Below are 19,584 nucleotides of genomic sequence, written 5' to 3'. Positions count from 1 at the left end.
TGGGGAGAACACTTTTATTTTAAAGTTCTCTCACACACTTAATTGTAATTACTCCATGACTCCCTCTCTCATCATAGACCAGCCTCATATTTAAATATTCAAAATGGAGGGCATATAGGAGTATTTCACCCTTCCCCTCAATAAAAGTGTGCTGCTTATCAGAAATCATGTTGAATTTAGAAGACACACTAGAAATTGCAAGCCACACTGAACTGAGCTGGAGTTTGTCTCCAGTTCATTTTTATTCAGAGTGTGGTGCTCTATATGCAGAAAAGATAAAGTGCTTCGGAATTGCAGAAATAGATAATGGGATCATAAACATCACACTTCTTCTGAAAAACAGCCACATCCCACTGTAATTTGTTAGACAATATCTATGCCAAAACAGGAATCGATCATTTCTTTGGGCTATCCTCTAAATTTGAGAGACAGTAATGTCTGCATGTTTTTGATTGCAATACGGTGTGTCAAGTTTAATGACAGAGAAGCTTTATAGTTCCCCTACATTTGAGTAAGAATACCACCGACACTTCTGGCAGAAAGGAGCTTCTATCAAATTTTTCAACTTGTCAGCAATAAAATGAACATATTTTTCTTTTTATTTATTATCCAAATGTGAAATGACAACCTTTCATTTTAAAAAAGTAGTATTAAATAAAATGTGTGAAGATCAAAACAAGAAATTGCCATATGTTGTTGTTCTAAAATCATTCTAAATCTATCAGGAACTCTAGTGTTCTAAGGTAACTCCAAACTGCCAGATAAATGGGCACATCTTTAGAAACTGAATAGACTTTAGGAAAAGCTAAAGCTAAACAATTATTAGCTGATTAATCTAATGTAAAGTTTGTAATTTGTCTAACTACTTTTTTTTTTTACTTTTAGCAGATAAAAGTGATGGCTCTTATGCAGAAGATTTAAATGATGATCACAGTACTAAAACAAAGAGAAATAAGTAAGTAATATTTTTTTCTGACATGAGATCCATGAAGTAACCTTTGCTGAAGATGCCAAAATGGACTTTGACTATATGAAGAATTTCAAGTCCTTATTTTAAATTTAAATTATTTTAATTAAAATTAAACCCAACCATAGCAGAGGTGTTTATCTGCATGGATTAAGGGAGGAATTCAACAAAGTTTTACTCAGAGTAGAGCTGTTGAAATTATTAGAGCTAACTTGGTCATGTTCATTAATTTCAGTGGGCTTACTCTGCAGAGAACTTAACTGAAAGCCATCCTAAACTTTCCTCTGCAGCTTAGTTTGTAAACTGTGCCCACAGAATATCTGACTAGTAAAAATTTTAATGGACTTTTGTATTTTATTTGTTTGCTTATTAAATTTTTATGCCACCCTTCATCCAAGGCAGTTTACAATATAAATGCAATTTGTTGAAACAGTATCCTGGCCAAATCAGGAATAGAACTTGTTCTTTGGGGGTAATACATTTTTGAGAAAAATAATAGCTGTATGAATCATACTACATTTTGATATGCAGTGGTACCTTGGGTTACATACGCTTCAGGTTACAGACTCCGCTAACCTAGAAATAGTAATATTTATTTGTATCCCGCCCTCCCTGGCCAAAGCCGAGCTCAGAGCAGCTAACATCATATAAATAAGACAATATGCATAATACAAGCGATCAATGAATTAAGATACATCCCACAATTAATTCAACCAATTAAAATTAAAACTGAACAAGTGGCAATCTTCACGTTAAAACTGGAAGAGGTTAATACTGTCCAAGACCAACTGTTTCCACTGATATTATAAGGACCTATGAGCAGGCTGGGAACCTCCTTCATTCTTGTTCTTATACAAAGAGAAATGAGTCAGGCTGAACCCTGACCAAAGGTCTGGTTGAACAGCTCTGTCTTGCAGGCCCTGCGGAAAGATGTCAAGTCCCGCAGGGCCCTAGTCTCTTAATAATAAACCTTTATTTGTATCCCGCCCTCCCCGACCAAAACTGGGCTCAGGGTGGCTAACGTCAAATATATCACATTGGTATAAAATCAAACAATATTTAAATTACCTCCTAAAAACAAGCTAGGATCAAATTAAAATATAATTTGATGGTTTTCCACAGGATTAGGGTTGGGAACAGTAATGCTCACCATTATTTGCGTCATTTTTAATTAACCGTACTAAAAAAGAGGCAGCCAGAGAGCATCTTCGTTAATGAAGTAGCTTTCTGGGTTTCCACCCATTTCTCTGGAAATAAAAATTATTTTTGGTTACCAGAAATTGGACTGGAAGCTTTATAGATCATATTACAGAAAAGGATAATTTCGGGAGAATGAGAATGGCTAATATAATATTGAAGTCACTATTATATGAAGAGTGACAATTTGATGCCTTTGGAGCTACTAACATCATGCAATACCCATTTTAGTATAATTTAAGAGTGAATTTGTATAATGCAATTATTGATGGCAAGGAAAATAATGTTAGGACTCATATTGCTTTACTGGGTAATGGAATTTATTAGCTGAAAGATTTTAACATTTCCCATTTCGGCTGAACCATTTAGAACCTTTCGAGAATAAAATCATGCTTATGTTCAATGGCTAAAAGTTTCTAATCAGGTGCAAATGTAGTTAGCTGATTTCAGCTTGGTTTTATCAGAGAGAATAATCTCTTTTCTGAAAGTTTCTACAACAGATATTACTGGAACTACAATATATTTAAGCCACTGATTGTGTAGCAAGAATGCCAGAATAATGTTAATCCATGTCCCTTATAGTTTTGTTCCCCATGCTAGAGACTAAGATGCAGTCAGGTGAATAGGTAAAGGTAAGGTAAAGGACCCTGGACAGTTAAGTCCAGTCCAATTCGACTATGAGGTGCAGCGCTCATCTCCACTTTTAGGGCGAGGGAGCCAGCATTTGTCCATAGACAGGTTTTCCAGGTCATGTGGCTTGCATGACTAAACCGCTTCTGGCACACGGAACACTGTGATGGAAACCAGAGCACACGGAAACACGGTTTACCTTCCCACCACAGCGGTACCTATTTATCAACTTGCACTGGCATGCTTTCAAACTGCTAGGTTGGCAGGAGCTGGGACAAAGCAACGGGAGCTTACCCCATCGTGCGGATTTGAACTGCTGACCTTATGATCGGCAAGCCCAAGAGGCTTGGTGGTTTAGACCACAGCGCCACCCGCATCAGGTGAATAATGTATCTCTTGAGCATGTGAGCATCTCCATTTATTTCACTGGAGGAACTTCTGTAGGGGCTTCTTCAGTGCTGAGATGGCAGAGTTCCAATATGCCCAAGGAACTAGCCCTTATAATTTACATAGCACACATATAATAAAACTAGCAACCATTTTAGTCACCCTGCAAACAAATCTTGCACACTGTAGATGGCATGAAATACAATGGGTTGCCAGTTGTCTCTGGTTAGCACTGAACAAGCCAGGTCCTGTTAGCCCTTTTGTTAATCTACTGCTGTGTAGGAAGTGACAGATAGAAAGTATTTTAGAAGGGAAAGTTAGAGGTTCTTGCTTCTAATGGCTTGGTGGGAATACATAGGCAAGCAATTAACAAGTGTTAAAACACTGTTTCCTTTCCTGACTAAGCTTATAGTAAGCACAGTGGGTAATAGAAGAAACTGTTTGTAAAAAGAGATAACAAATATTTATCACTTCACTGACTTTAAAGCCCTATCACATCTAAGTAGGAAATGTATAAATGTAAATATCTTGAGAAGATGCATCATTCAAAAGGGGCTCAGAATAAGACATCTTTGCGTGGTGAGTTCCCACCCACCCCATAATAATGACACATGACACAATCATTAAGGTTAATGGGCTAAACAAGGCCACAAATGTATTAGTTACTGGTGATGAGCGGTATTGGCTTAGGCATTGGTCCTAATCGACTATATCCGACTTCGGCCCGTCCGCTTGAAGTCCGGGAAGGGTTAACCACCAGTAGGGGGAGTCCTGCTGATGCACATCAACTAGGAACTCCCTCGGGGTGACCACTAGGGGGCGTGCCTTAGGCCCTCACCTCCCCAGGCTTCGGACAGGGCCACACCCCCCAGAATCCTTTATCGGACTACTCTTCAATATGTGGGACAGGTGATGGCGCTACCTCCCCTCTTCCATCTACAGAACAATACCAATGCCTAACTGCCAATACCAAGAAAGTTGTGATGATTTGCTACGAGGTAGGTGAAAACCAAGTGGCTGGTGCCAATTTTCCAAGTGGAAAAATTCCTACCAGGCCCCTCAACGGCGACCAACCAAGGTCCATAGCAAGGTCAAGGAACAAAACCCTTATAGGGCAGTAGGGTGGGGAAAGCAGGAACAGCTGACTGGCAGCAAAGAGGGAGATCCCTGCCCTCGTCCTGCCTTAAATAGGGCAGGCCATGCCCCCTGAGCCAGCTGATTGACTGACCAGGGGATGACATGGCCGGGAATCCCCCCAATTGCGCAGGTGCTGGGCTCCAGCCGCCGTGCCCGTGCTGGGGCCATGAAGCCCTCAACCTCACCTCCTCCGTGGGGCGGAAGTGGCTTTCCCACAAATCAAAATCTGGTGCCACATCACTTCAGAGCTTTCCCCTAGTCTAGAAGTTGAGAACACACTCTATCCTAAATGGAGCAAGGTAGGAGTTTTTCTTCAGATAAAGCTGAACATCCAAGTAAGGACTATCCCCCAGTAAAACAGTCCTAACAGTGTGCCATCTGAACTCTCAGCTCCACTAAAGGCATCCTTTATGGAGCCTCTCTCAGCCTTGTGCCCTCAAGATGTTTTGAACTATAACTTCACTCAGCCCCTTCCAGCATGGTTGATGAGAAGTGTAGCTCAAAATGTTTGGAGGGCACCAGGTTGGGAAAGTCTCTTTTTAATGCCTCTAAAGAATGAGGTGAAGAACACGCTAGCTGCATATCTTTAAACTTAGACAAAAATAAGTTAATTCAAGAACACTCTGTGCAACAAGTTGCTGCTTTTATTTTTCTAGTTCCTGCTGAGTTTTTAAAGATAATTGAGCGTTAAAAATTTATTCCATCCTGCATATTACTTGCATTATTTAAGACTGGAAGATCCTGAGAACGCTGGGCTAGAGAAGGTCGAAGAGAAAAACGTGAAAGCGTCTGAAGATCAGATTATACTTCCATTGGAAGAACGTATTACCCATTTCAGAGATATGCTTCTGGAAAGAGGGGTAAGAAATAAGGTTGAACTGGCTTGATTCCAGCAGATTATGAGAACACAATATAAACTCAAGATTTGTAACAGTATGTTGCAACCATCTCATGATTCCTACCGCTTCTATAAATGCTTTTTAATATTGCTTTCCTATCAACATTTATCACTGTTGAATGATGTTACGTTGCTTCCATTTGTTGTACAAAAGGCTACGTGATGTAAAGGACACGATATAAATGTAATCTGTGCCCAGAGAGCTTATAATCTTTCTTATTGCCTGATTTTAGGTCTTTGAATAACAGTTCAGGTACCCAATGAAAACATGTTTAATTACATTCCATTACACACAAAACCGTCTCTGACTTAGACTTGATCTAACTAATTCCACATCCCATGGTTGACATATTTCTAATGATATGATTCTAAGATTCAGGTAGGTAGCCATGTTGGTCTGACGCAGTCAAAATAAATAAATAAAAATTGTCCACTAGCACCTTAGAGACCAACTACCAGTAAGTAGGACTAATTAAAGTCGTCAACAGGTTTACCATACCCACTGAGTCAATCACCCATCTCCTGAGAAAAACCCCACCCTCCCACTGTATATAAGGGTCTGGTGACTTCTGTTTCAGTGTATCTGAAGAAGTGTGCATGCACACGAAAGCTTATACCCAGAACTTAGTTGGTCTCTAAGGTGCTACTGGACAATTTTTTAATGATTCTAAGAGTATGTTCTGTTCATTATGAAGAAGCGCATTGAATAGGACAGGTTAGAACAGAATAATCCAATCCATTACGGGACATAAATATCTGAAAATTGTTCTTATTTCTACCAACTTTTGTATTTCAGTGGGAATGATAAAGTTTTGTTAGGTTTAACACTTTGGGTGTTAAATCATGGTGTCTTGCCTATGCAACAGACTTATGCTTATCTAAACATTCCCTTTCTCTACAGGGCTGGGGAACCCCCTGGAGAGAAATTGGGGACACAAGGGAAGGGGAGGAAAGGGAGTATTGTTGTATTTGCTGGCACAATCATGGATCTTGCCCTTTGAGTAAATTTTTCACACAAGCCTTCAGCCTAAAGAGCAATGATCTCCTATAGGAGATTCCCAACATGTTTGACCTAAGTTTCTCCCCTGATTGGAAGGCCAATTAGAGCAAGATTCAATATCAACATAGTCTATTTGGCTTCCCTAAGACTGCCCCAGTACCTGTTTTATGTTATACTGGCTCACATTGTATTCTGATGTTGGCAGATAGGTACAGATATGGAGACAGACAAAAGGGGACCATTATTACAGAGTGAAACCAGAAGGACCCAGCCATGAAAGAGCTACATGTGTCTCATAACTATGCAAGCAAGATCCAGTGAAGCATCTAGCCCAATGAAGAGTTCTGGAGAACTCTAAAGCTTATTCACTGTTTTATGACACTTTGGTTTCATTAAGGTTTTGCCCTACTGTAGATTTGGTTTGTGTTTTGTTTTTATGGACCCCAACTGCTAAAGAATAAGCAAAGCGGGATGAATTACATGCATGAATTACCTAATGAGGAACAATTACTTTCTTTAGTAATTTTATATAGGTTTATGTGAACCAATAAGTTTTGGGTGATTAATCAGTATATAAATCCTGTTAAATAAAAATAGTGAGCTAGCTCATCCCAGTTTCTACTCAGCCTAAGCCTGATCTGAAAGCTGATTCAAATAGATCTATCATCATCATCATCATCATCATGATTTGCATCTGCTTTTATTAGTCACTTCTGGAAAACTGACCCAAAGCAACTTACAAAACCTATCGGTAACAAGTATTTAGAGGACCATTACAAAAGAAGAAAACTTGAAAGCTGAATGAAATGAATTTGAGGAATAAGATAATTTCTGAATTAAAATTCCTGGTTAAAAGAGTAGGTGAGGGACACCATGAAACAGTTATAGTTGTGTCATATTGATTTCTGATCTGTTTCCTATGGTATTGATCATTCCTTCAAACATGTTGGTTTTTTTGCTGTTCTTCATTCCTGCATCATACATTTTCCATTCTGTTCTCACAGCCAGTTCTCCTCTTAATCCCAGTTCCCTTGATTAAGATTTATTCTGTTTCTTGAATAAGTTAGGTCATGGCAAATGCTGTAGCTTGTGGCATTCTTGCAGTGTTCTGTTTTCTCACTCAGAAATTGAATTTACAGCCAGGTTAATTCCAAAACCTTCAGAAAATTGTTTATATATCTTCCATTCATATCTTCCTTCAGGTCTCTGCATTTTCCACATGGGAAAAAGAGTTACACAAAATAGTATTTGATCCACGTTATCTCCTACTGAACTCAGAAGAACGTAAACAGGTGAGTTTAAAGTTTTATAACAATGCATGCCTCCCCCGACAGTTCAGAGTGCTTGAGACAATTCACGTTACTCTTTTAAAGAACATGACATACCTGAAATAACTATGGTATAAAAATGGGCATCAGAAAACAAATGGGTCCTTGCTTCCATGTTGTAAACATAAACTGAGGGAAATGGGCGATGAATATCTTTCAGAAAGAGGCAAACTGAAAATATAAGCAGACATGCAAAGGAAAGTTGAAACAGGGAAGTCCATCCAATTCTGTGGAATTCATGATGGACAAAAGATAAACAGTTGGCTAGTTTCAATCTTTGATCTACTGAATTAGTGCATCATTCCTCATACTTTACCTGCCATGGACATTCTACATATCCTTCAACTGTCCCAGGAAAACTGGGATATCCCCTTTTTTATGTGACAGCATGGCAGCCATTTTGGGTGCTGCAATCTTGCACTGGAAAAACACTTTTGGGGGGCACAATCTTGCATGGGTCACATGACTCATGCGAGAATGTGGTGCTGGAAGACAGTCTCCTGGTTGTTCAACTTGGGTATCCATTCTAGTCTTTTCTACTAAATAAATTCTGATTCACGCTAGCTTCTATAAGTCCAAGCCAGTATAGGCCTTATTCTGTGCCAACAAGAAAAATAATGAGGGCATCACACTATTTCCTTATGATTCAAAGGACTATTGCAATGTTTAAGGTTAGCAAAGCAGCCACATTTTGTACTTTAGGTCACTATTATAGCCGAAACAAATAGATAAGCAGTCCTTTAAATTATATAACTTCCTGGTGATCAGAATCTCCAGTTTACAAATGATGTGAACTGCCCTGAGATTTGTGGATGAAGGGCGGTACCATTTGGTGCTGCCTCAATAGAGCTGTACACTTCTGTTGCTGGGCTCCATTGAAAATGGCTTCTCCATGAGAGCCAGGAAGTGACCTTTTCAGGCAACAGAACGACTCTTCTTTTCTTATCTGTGCGGCTGCGATCTCCTGGGTGATGCAGACACCATTAGGCAGTTGAATGTGCATGCGTACTCCATCCATTTCCTTCCCACGCAGCCCCGGATGCTGGTAACCCATTCAATGCCACTGAGTGGAGACCCCCGTCTACCTTTGAAGCTCCCAGTGTAATTAAAAATTGATGGTGCAGAAGTTCAAAATCCTAAAATGAACCCCCATGAATTTAGGAGGCTTCCTGCTTCAGACCTTTGACCTCAAACTCATGAGGAGACTGAGCACCTTGCATAGTGATCATGTTGGGGTGAGCCATATCTAAAATGTGTTTCCTTTTAGCAAAGAATGGCTACCATTTTTAGGGTAAAATTATAATTGGGAATTTGAAACTGTAACCTAACAATGCACTTAGAAGACGGTTTTATACAGCAAGGGGAACACTGTATTCTGTTTCAGTGATTTAAGCAAGGGCACAGTCTAGACCGTGCCTAGTCAATCAAGCTTTATTGCGCCTTTCATTTATCAAGCATGTACATGATATAGTAAAATTGCTTAATGAACAGTCGATAAAGCTTATACTATAGATATTAGCTTTGAAATATTGGTGACATGGGTCTCATTTGTGGAATATATTACGTACTCAAGGAAAATGACTATGAAAAGCAATTTTCAGTTCTTCTTTATATTGAAGATTAAAATTGTGTTCCTACTAGTAAAAGAGGGTAATCAAATTGCAGAGAAGGAAATTTTATGAAGTGTTAAAAATGTCCTCCTTTTGGTCAACTGGAAAGATTAACATTTATTGCAGGATTGATCATCTCACCTTTAGCAACTCTTCATACAAATAAGCACTACACAAGTTAAAATTAGAGACAGGTGAAAGCTAGAACACTAGATTTTGTGGCTAAACCTTCATGCCTGAATTAGGATGCAAAATATTTGTGGGTTGTTCAGAGCCATAGTTGTGTTCCATTAGAATGTGGGTGAGAGGTGGCCTCCTACTAACTAAGTCTATTGACACATTATGCATTAGAATTCTGACATTCTAATTGATGCTCTGGATTGCAGGTAGAAGAGAATCTTTTTCAAACATATCTTGAGCTACAAGGGAACACAGAGCTGCAGTTATTTTTGCTTAGCCCACTACCTTTGATGTTATGGTGATTCTCTGGGTCCCTTATCTGATGAAAGTGAACCTCTGCAGTGGGAGCCTTTTGTATCAGGGCTCCAAATCATGCAAGGAGTCTCCACAGATACAACAGACTCCCTGTTGATGCAGTTCACCATCTTACCACATGGGAGGGGCCTAGAGAATGTGTGCAACCTCAGCATGGGGCTAAATAATCTTGGGGACAGGACTAAACCCTGCTACATCCAGGCTCCCACTTAGCTCAATAATACTTGATTAAACCGATTATATTTAAAAATGAAAAACTATTTGGCAAATTATGTGTTGTATTATTGATGTGGCCTCTTCCCCTAAGTAGATAAGGGCTTTGAAAAGGGCAGATTTATCACTTCGTCTATTGGAAGGGCCTGTCGATGAACAGAGAAAGGTCTGTTCTCATATTATCTCTCCGTTGTATGAAAGGCCAGCGAGTCAGATGTTGAACTTTCGCAAGAATTTGTTTGCTAACGGAGCAAATAACTAGGTGCAGCTCCCTTGAGACTATCTGAGGAATGGGCTTCTTTTGATTAAATTCAAATCCCCATGCTGCATTGCCGTTTCGCAATTATTTATTGATCGTTATGTCCCAACAGATGGCTTTCCTCTCTGCCCACAATGAAGCTACATTCCCGACAGCAAAATATTCAACAAATGAGTGGATTTGGGGTCTAGAAATAGCATTGCATTTAGGGGCTCGGGTGCTGGGATAATGAGCCACTTATCAATTTTAACTTAATGTGGTCATCTATTTTTGACCTCATGGAAAGCTCTTTCCTGTAACTATTAAAGTGGGCCCCTTATCATATTATTCTTTGGCAGTCTCAAGAACAGTCAAAAGGAACGTACATTGATGTGGTGTTGTTTTTTAAAAAAGAACCTGAGATGGGTTCAGTAAAAATAATTAAAAGACATCCTTGCTCTACTAACAGAAAATAGTTCGTTTATTGCTGTTCTCAGAAGAGAATGGCTATGATCCAGCTGTGCATGCATGGCCCTGGCGAAGAAGCATAGATATGCCAATAAGGCAGTTTGCAGGGAGAGCTGACTGGGGGAAGTCCAAAATTACCACCACCCCATTCCTAAAGTGTTAATCAGTACAGGTGCAATTTATTTGCAAGGCTAAATGTGCATCATAGCTGCTGGATTGGGAAATCACATACATGTTTCCATGTGCAGTTTTCATGTGCAGATAGGGATACTTGGACTGAAGCCTGCTTCCATTTGCCCATTACCTGTAGTTGGATGGGGAGGAGGACATCATTTGTTGGTATGAAATATAAAAATAGGCTATTCTAAATCAGTTGAGTTGAGCTACATTTCTGTAATTCCCATTCAGCACATGCTGTTTTCTCCCTAAAATATGCACCATATGATGAGCACATGTGCTTGCTTTATACCAAGTCAGATCATTGGTCCATGCAGCTTAGCATTGTCTACAGTGGCTGGCAGCAGGTTTCCAACTTTTCAGGCAGAAACCTTTCTCAGCTTTACCTGGATGCCAGGGACTGAACCTGGGACCATCTGCATGGAAAATATGAGCTCTGCTGCTCATCTGTGGTAGCTCCCAGTCAAGTTAGAACCTAAGTGCCAGCCCTCAAATTACTCCACTTGCAAATGTGGTCACTTGAGTCACTTCAATGAATCTTGCAATGAGCCTTCTAGACCAATGGTTTTTTCAATTTGTTATGCCAGTGCATGAATCAAGCAAGTCATGAATCATGGTGCTGCAATTAACCAGAAAACTGCTTCGTTAGCCTTCGGCCCGTGGTTCAGGCCCAACAGTCTACTGTTATTTAACATCTAATTAGCTACTACATTCAGCTACATGCCATACCATGCATAGATGGTGACTCCAGTCCTGCCCAAAGAGCCTCGGGTTTACATTTGTTAGAACAACCATCAAGCTACTTCCTCTCCAATCTTTCTGCAGAAAGCCAGTTACCCTGGAACTAAGTGGATCAGAATTGGATTGTGAATTGAACTTTCTCTTGTTTTATTGGTATTTCATCTCATCTCACAGATCAATTACTGTGAAAAGGTCACAGCAGATTAACAATGATTACTCTACAGATGTAAAAGAAATGATATCGTGAGCCTTGGGGAACATACACTAGGAGTACTAAGGCACACAGAAGTAAAATTGTCTTTGTGAAGCAATTTCCCTTTGCAGGCAGATATTACCTGTCAAATCAATTACTATTAGGTGCCATCAAAAAGTATAGCATTGCTTCATTTACATGCCTACCAGCAATTTGCCAAACTCCCTTTATGAACTTATGAAACAGAGCCAAACATTAGTTCATTGAGCCCAGTGCTGTATGATCCAACCAGCAACAGTTATTTAAGGCCTCCTGCAGAGTTTCCCCCTACAGTCTGACACCTAGATCCTCTTGACTAGAACTGCTGGGAACTGAACTAGGGGTGTGTGATGACAGCAACAGTTGCTCTATTCATTTTCATGATGGAAAACTTCCTTTTGCTTTCTCATAGTGTTGGTTCTTTTTTGCCATTCCAATTTCTGTTGATTCCCATTGATTCCAACGAGAGAACCAGATTCTCTTCCACTGTCAATAACTTCCATATTTTATATCATTATTTTGCCCCAAAACACAGGCTAAGAAAATAACATCAGATTATCAGAGTGTAATGAGGGGAGCATGTTGTTGCATTCAGGCCTTGCTTATGGGCTTCCCATAGGCAACTAATTAGGCATGGTGAGAACAGGATGCCAAGCTAGATGAGCCACTGACCTGATGCAGCAAAATCTTCATATGTTCAAGCGTTCTTATGATGGCTACAGAATAACCCAGTTCCCCACCTCCTGCTTTCCCCTAGCACTCCATCCATTGAAACAAGAAGAAAATAGCAAAGATGACACCAAATGGCACCAAATCCATAGCTTCACATTTTGAGTTGCTTGCACATTTGGGTTCAGCTTGTAACAAATGGACTAAAAAGATCTCATTCATCCATTTAAAAAACAAACTTGTTCCAAATGCACACCCTAAACTGAACTCAGGACCTCGTCCAACCTGAATTCAACTGCTGAACCACAAACTTTGTCTTGAAACCTCCCCTGATTAAACTCCCAGAAGCTGTTGTGAAATCCCTGGAGTTAGAACAAACAATTTCAAGAGTTGATTCAGATGTTGCTGATCAGTGGTATAGTGGAGGGGGAATGTAAATGTGTGCAGCTCTGGGACATTTTCCAAAGGAAAAGGAAAGATGACATCTGGGGTTCCTACATCACACCAACAGCTAGTGCCTTGCAAGATTGTTTGCATTTCTAATCAAAAGTTAAAGGTTGTGTTTCAGACAACTAGATCAGACACCCCCAACCTGCGGCCCTCTAGATGTTTTGGTCTACAACTCCCATGATCCCTAGCTAACAGGACCAGTGGTCAGGAATGATGGGAATTGTAGTCCAAAACATCTGGAGGGCCAAAGGTTGGGGGTGCCTGAACTAGATGAAGATGTTTTGTTAGAGCTCAATGTGAGTTACTGGTTGAGCTGCACTGAGGCTAGCTCACTCTCAGGACACTGCATAGGACTGTAGTCATGCTAATAACAATACATTGGTTATTATACTATATACTGTTGCTTTTTGGTGTGGGTGTATGGGTGGGTGCAGATTAAAACAACTCTCCATAGACAAAATTGAATGAGGTTCTCATGCAATGGTTTCTCTTTGAAACACTTTCATGTTAGTCCCCATTCTCCAATGATTGAAAGGAGATGTGCTTCAGAACCATGCTTTGTTTGTAGAACAGGGATGGTTAAGCTGCGCACTCTGACGTCTATCAGGCTAGTGGTCAGCAGTGACAGGAGTTGTTGTCCTGCAACATCTGAAGGACCACAGGTTCACCACCCTTGTTCTAGAAGCCAATATGAACTTCACCAACCAACTTAGCAAATTTAATAATGTGTAACTTTCTTATTATTATTATTATTATTCTCCACCTAAGATATTTGAACAGTTTGTCAAGACCAGAATAAGAGAAGAATACAAGGAAAAGAAAAATAAGTTACTGCTAGCCAAAGAAGAGTTTAAGAAGCTTCTGGAGGAATCTAAATTATCACCACGGTATGGAACTATTTTCTGGCATTGATCTTATTTAAGAATCTTAGACACTGACTAGAATTGGGTTATGCTTGTTTTGCCTAGAAATCTATGCAGTGCTGAATGTGAATATTGTTGTTTCAAATTTGAAGCACTAGATACAATGCAGCAAGCCCTGTAACTCCAGGCAGATCTGAGGAAGCCCCATTATAGTTTAAAGCTTTTGCACAGTAGCTGTGCTTAGTGCACCTTGAACTAGAAGCTAAGGTGTGGTTAAGGATGAGGAGAAATTTGATTCAATTCACATTTATAGGCAAACTTCAAAACTTTTATGGCAAACTGCATCTGAAACCTCAAAATCCTGTTATATGGTGCCCACTATAGCCCCTCTGAACTAGGTCACATGTCCTGAGCCATTTCATAAGGCAGGGCCCTAGCTCAGTGGTAGAGCATCTGTCTTGCATGCAGAATGTCCCAAGTTCAATCCCCAACATCTCCAGGTAGGAGTGGGGAGACCTGTCTGAGACCCTGGAGAGCTACTTCCAGGCAGTGAAAACAAGCTAACTGGACCAATGAGCCCGACTCAGTCTCAGGCAGCTTCCTATGTTCCTTCCCACGACTTCATTCATAGGCCATTAAATTCTGCTGGTGGGTGCCATTTTGTGGTAGCCATGTTTCCCCCAAAATATCTCCCAGATGTTCACCTGCCAACTGGAACTGTGTGGGTGTTCCAGTAAGCTGTACCTCTCCCCAAATTCAGGCTGAACTTTTGACAATCTTGAAATGTCAGTTCAGTGCTAGTCTTCACCAATTCTCATTTCCTTCAGTTCTCAACTCAGCCATGCAGGAAGATCGAAACTTTATAGCCAGTAGCATCTCTATAGATTATGTACATGAGGTGTATATTTTATATTAGATGTAGTGTTTGATGTCCATAGTCGCAAAATGTTCATATATTGGTGCACTAAGTATCAGAGCCAATGTGCTGATTGAGATCTTCATAGTCATATGTTAAATTTGATGATTTGATCCGTAGCTTTTATCATATCATACTAAACAACTTGTTAAAAATCCATTGCAGTAGTTCATTATGCTTTTGACTAAGGAACCCAATTGCAGATGTGATTAGTGCTTGCAGTTTGTATAAGTACAAGAGTGTGTTTATAATGCAAAATCAGTAAAGCGTTTCCTTTGCCGGCCTTTTGAGAAAACCCAAATTATTTCCACATAAGAATTTATCGTCAGTACTGTACAATAAATGTAAGATTTTGAATGGTTGCTTACTTGCTTCTCCTAAGCTGTTTTCCATAAAAGCTGTTGAGAATCCCTTCGTGAAAAAATGTGATTCTCTTAACGGAATTTGCAAATCATCAAGATAGATTCTTTATGATAATGAAGCTTCATATTACAAATATAAAGAATAAAACATGAAGGTTGTTTCTTAACTAGCATTTTAAAGAATTGTGCATGCCGTCAGATACTGATATAAACAATATAGTTGCAGCTTCTGTTGATAGTATGAGTAAAAGTATTCCTTTGGCAATCTAACAGAAAACACTCCAGAATAATGTGATAGCTAGACAAGAATGGCAGGAGCAGATTTGTGTTCATTTTATAAGAACAAAACTCTCTGGGAGCTGCTGCAGTATTTATGGTCACTGCACCTACCCCAGGATTAAAGTGATAAGAGTTAACTAGGGGCTCAACTTCATGAAAAGCAACATAGGGGTTCTGCACAAACACAATCACCTCTGTGGGTTCTGTCTCTGTGTGCCCTGTACCTATTCTGCCCTGAGCCTGAAGCAATTAGCTTCAATCCTGTATAGCACAGCTTTTGCAGCCCCAGGCACAGCGAAGCCACGAGCAGGTGGAGGCTGTACATAACAGCAATGGCAGTAAAACAGGACAGCAGTATTGGGGTGTAAACAGGCCACAGTTTTATTGATTACAGATATGAACAGGTTTTGGTGTAGGCGTTGGGTATGTATCCTGAAATCAACCAGTCCGACTGCTGGTTGACCAAGGTTAAGGGCTGTCCCACATGCATCAAACCAGCGCAACCTGCCACGGTCACTGTTTGGGGTGCTATGGCCCATCAGCCCCCAACAAGGACAAAGAGCCCCTCCCCCAGAATCTCACTAAGGGGATACTCTGATAGTGTGGAGCAGGGTAGGGCCACTCCGTGTCCAGTGAGCCAACCCAATCCCTTATCCACCAGTACGTTGTGACAATTGCTATGAAGGTGGCAAGGCCTTCAGACAGACCCAATTAATCTGCTGGCAAATTCCTCCCTGGCTCCAAATATGGCAGCCAAAGAACTTCCATTGCAAGGTCTCCCATAAAGGTCTCCCACTTATACTCCCTCAGGCAACACACAGACACATAAAATAAAGGAGGGTGGGGAATCCAAAGAGAACTGAGACTGAAGCTCAGGCGTGGCTAGCTTTCATAGCCAGGGAGCAGATCACAGGAAAGACCTTAATACAAAATTAAACCTTTTGGAACACAAATATAAGCGAATATTTCAGTTTCCATATGTTAAAATCACACTAATGTATATTTAATCGAGCAAATTCCCCATTCATCTATGCTAGATTTATGCCTCTGATTTGTTCCTTCTAAGGGTCCATGGCAATAAAATAAAATAAATAGATCCAATCCCCATTTCTCAGTTTGGAGTCAAAAGGCATTTCATTAAATGGAGTCTGACAAAAGTCTTCTCCTTGTAAATTTTTATAGTGTTGTTAACTCCAGCTAAAATTATGTGGGTCACATCCTTTCGATTGGCAGGCTGAAGCTAAAGAAGAATTTACATTCTTAATTTTTGAGAATCCTATCCAATTACTGTGGATGGTCCACAGTGAACTAATTATTAATCAAGCTTCCTGCAATCGATAAGTATGTCTACATTCTGCAGAATGAAAATAATGGCTTGGGATGAGAAGTTGGGTAGATCAATGAGACTTCAACATTTTGGCTTTCACATTTCTACTTCCAACATTACTGACAATGACAAGACACATTAAGAATGAGTTCAATGCAGAAAGGTGAACATATAATGAAGGGCCAAAGAATTAGAATATATTGACAAACAAAGAGCTTTGTGAAAATGTAGCTTATGTTGGTTTCCCCCACCTGCTCCCCAGGACAACATTTAAGGAATTTGCAGAGAAATATGGCACAGATCAGCGGTTTCGGCTTGTTCAGAAGAAGAAAGACCAGGAGCATTTTTTCAACCAATTCATACTTATCCTTAAAAAGAGAGACAAAGAGAACAGGATACGGCTACGGAAAATGAGATAAAAAGGAGACACGCAGAAAAGAACGCAAGTCAAATACTGTGGCATCTACAGCGGAAGAAATGAATGGCATGCATTTTGTGTCACCGTTTTGAGTTTTGGATCCGAGCAATTTAGAGGAAAGCCAGACAACCCAAATTGCCATCTGTGCACAGAGGAAGGTTCGGTGCAAGTATGTCCAAGACTGTTGTGCAGGAATCTGTAGGATACTTCATTCTCAGAGACTTAATGTTTCATATTGAAGCTCTCTTTTGTACAACATTCAAGTTTGATGCATTTCTAATTACCATGATATGTCAGTCCCTTAATTGTTTTAATTATGCAAATTACTTGTAATATACACAAATTCTAAATCTGATGTGATTTGTAATTAAGCAGAAGCAGATGCCATCCATAATGATCTCAATACTTTTTTTTCTTTAACCATTTAAGAAAAAATATCTACGGCTGTACTCCTATGCATCCTTACTTGGAAGTATGGAACCCTTGAGCTCCCTGGACCTTACTTCCTAGTAAAGGCGCTTAGGAATCTGCTGCACAGCAATGTTTGGGCAGCTTTGTACATTAAACATCAATGGTCCCAAGGTTCAGTGGTACTGAGGATATCATTACTCAATGTTCATAGGTCTAAGTCTAGTTTTATGGGTAGTAGTAGTAATAAGGTATTAATTGTTAACCATAGTGAAGAGTGTGAAAATCTTGGCACCTTTCCCCATAGAACAATGTATAAATCTTTTTTTTAAAAAAGAAAAGAAATGGCTTTGTAAGTAAATTATTCTGGATGGTGCTCCAAGCACACTGAACAGCGCAGCAGCACTTCTCTATTAAAAAGCTACTATAAAGAAGTTATTTTGTAAATCCATCCTACTAATATTTGAGTTATTTTTACTGTATGCGAAGAGTTTGCATGAGATTAGTCTCATCTTTGTATAAACAAATATTTTAACTTTTTTTTAATTAATAAATATTTTAAGACTACCGGGTGACTTTGTTTTCTCTATGTACCACAGTCACAAGTTTGCAGTACAAATGAATTGCAAACAAGATGGAGCCTTTTCAAGTTTCACTGCTGTAAACATTCCCAAATAGGAAGGAGAAGGAAAGCTTGTAAGTGTTGTGGGTAAATAATATACTAATGAGCTCCATAGCATATTGTGAAGAAAGAAATCTTTTCCCTGTGAACTGAAGCATCATTCTGTAACCATGTGCTTAGATCTCGTTTCACCAGCTAAAGCAAAACAGCTTCTGTAGTTGTTTCTTCCTCTTTCTTTGAAGAAATAAGCTTTTCTCTGTCACAAAAGGACAGAGCTGTTTTCTCTGCTCAAAACAAGCACCACATGAGGAGAGAGAATATACTTAGCTTTAAAGAGCATTAGCAGAAAAGGTGGTTGTACATCCAAGGAAGATCCGACTGTAAAGACTGGCGTTTCAGGTGGTGTTTTGTTTTTATCAAAATTTCCCATAAACTGTTCCTTTCCTCCCCAAAGAAGGGGGTATTGATTTAATAATGGTGGGTGAACATTATAAAGCCGCTGGAGGCTGAACATCAAAATCTGTGTAGCTCTTGTGCATGTTTATGTTGCTGTGGAAAGGCTGTGTGTGTTTTTCTGAGCTAAAGAACTCTTTCCTCCAAAAAAGAAAATCCTAGGCATGTTCCTGTCAGTCCTCAATTGTACTTGAAATATAGATTTTACTAGCTATGGTAATTGCTGGCAGGCACACATTCTTATAGAAGCTTTATCTTTTTGGTAGCACTGTTGCAGCATGACTGCGAGGAAGTGCTGATCTCATTAATAAAAGAGAAAGGAAAATCCATTTTTTCCATAGATGAAATTGGCTGATTAAAGAAAAATATTAGGAGGAAAAATGCCAGAGGGGCAGGTCCCTCATCTGCATTTATAACAGAACCCCATCTGTCTTTACCTAGAAGTAAGTCCAATTGTGTTCAATAAATATTACTCCTAGGTAACGGTGCATAGGACTGCAGCCTCGGCTGGGATCCCAAGCTTCATGACCGCTATTGTTCCTTCAAGACTTTGTATTTTTATCAGGGTGGCTCAAGGTTGAATCCCTCATTCAAACCTCAGCTATCTCCTGAACCTCAGACCTGCACATGCCATATAAAAATAACAACACTAATAACAATTAGTATTAATTAGATCGTGCATGTGCAATAGCTCTGGGAACATTAGTATTCTTGTTTTGAATTCATCCACCATCTTTGGTAGATTATTTGTCCTATCAGTCTGCTGTTATTTCATTTCTAATGGCTGCTGATTTCTTCCTTCACACTAAAATGCAAATCTTTTTGAGTAGGTGGACATTTTCTATTAGGTGTATGGGTGCAATGCAAAGCCCATCGAGATTGCTTCCATAAGTGGTTCAATATCTGAAGGTGCTTGTTGCTCTGAGTAAAATTATTAGGAATGAGAACTGAAACCACTTTCCGGCATGATCCTTTTATGTAGTTACATTGGGCCACAGATGCTGAATTTTTATTTTAGTACTTGCATCCTGTTGATGTGTTTAGCTGAGTTATGATAGTGATGGAAAATTTTCACTGTTAAATATGTGTACTGAAAAGT

General features: G+C 39.7%; 1 protein-coding gene across 2 annotated transcripts in view; it reads left to right on the top strand.

Moving 5' to 3' along the window:
• Nucleotides 1-17,900, top strand: part of TCERG1L (transcription elongation regulator 1 like) — a 174,391-nt gene extending 156,491 nt beyond the window's left edge. The window contains exons 9-13 of one of the 2 annotated variants that reach the window (XM_081189491.1): nucleotides 889-955; nucleotides 5,049-5,178; nucleotides 7,419-7,508; nucleotides 13,606-13,724; nucleotides 16,847-17,900. In XM_081189491.1, the coding sequence (XP_081045617.1) occupies nucleotides 889-955; nucleotides 5,049-5,178; nucleotides 7,419-7,508; nucleotides 13,606-13,724; nucleotides 16,847-17,003 (563 nt within the window). In that variant the 3' untranslated portion in view covers nucleotides 17,004-17,900. Of the gene's footprint in view, nucleotides 1-885; nucleotides 956-5,048; nucleotides 5,179-7,418; nucleotides 7,509-13,605; nucleotides 13,725-16,846 lie in introns of both variants that reach the window. The other variant, XM_081189490.1, reaches the window with a different exon arrangement.
• The last annotated feature ends 1,684 nt before the right edge of the window (nucleotides 17,901-19,584 follow it).

This window comes from Podarcis bocagei (genome assembly GCF_964188305.1).
Source record: "Podarcis bocagei genome assembly, chromosome: 4".
Lineage (NCBI taxonomy): Eukaryota > Metazoa > Chordata > Lepidosauria > Squamata > Lacertidae > Podarcis > Podarcis bocagei.
This window is presented reverse-complemented; position numbering and strand designations above follow the sequence as displayed.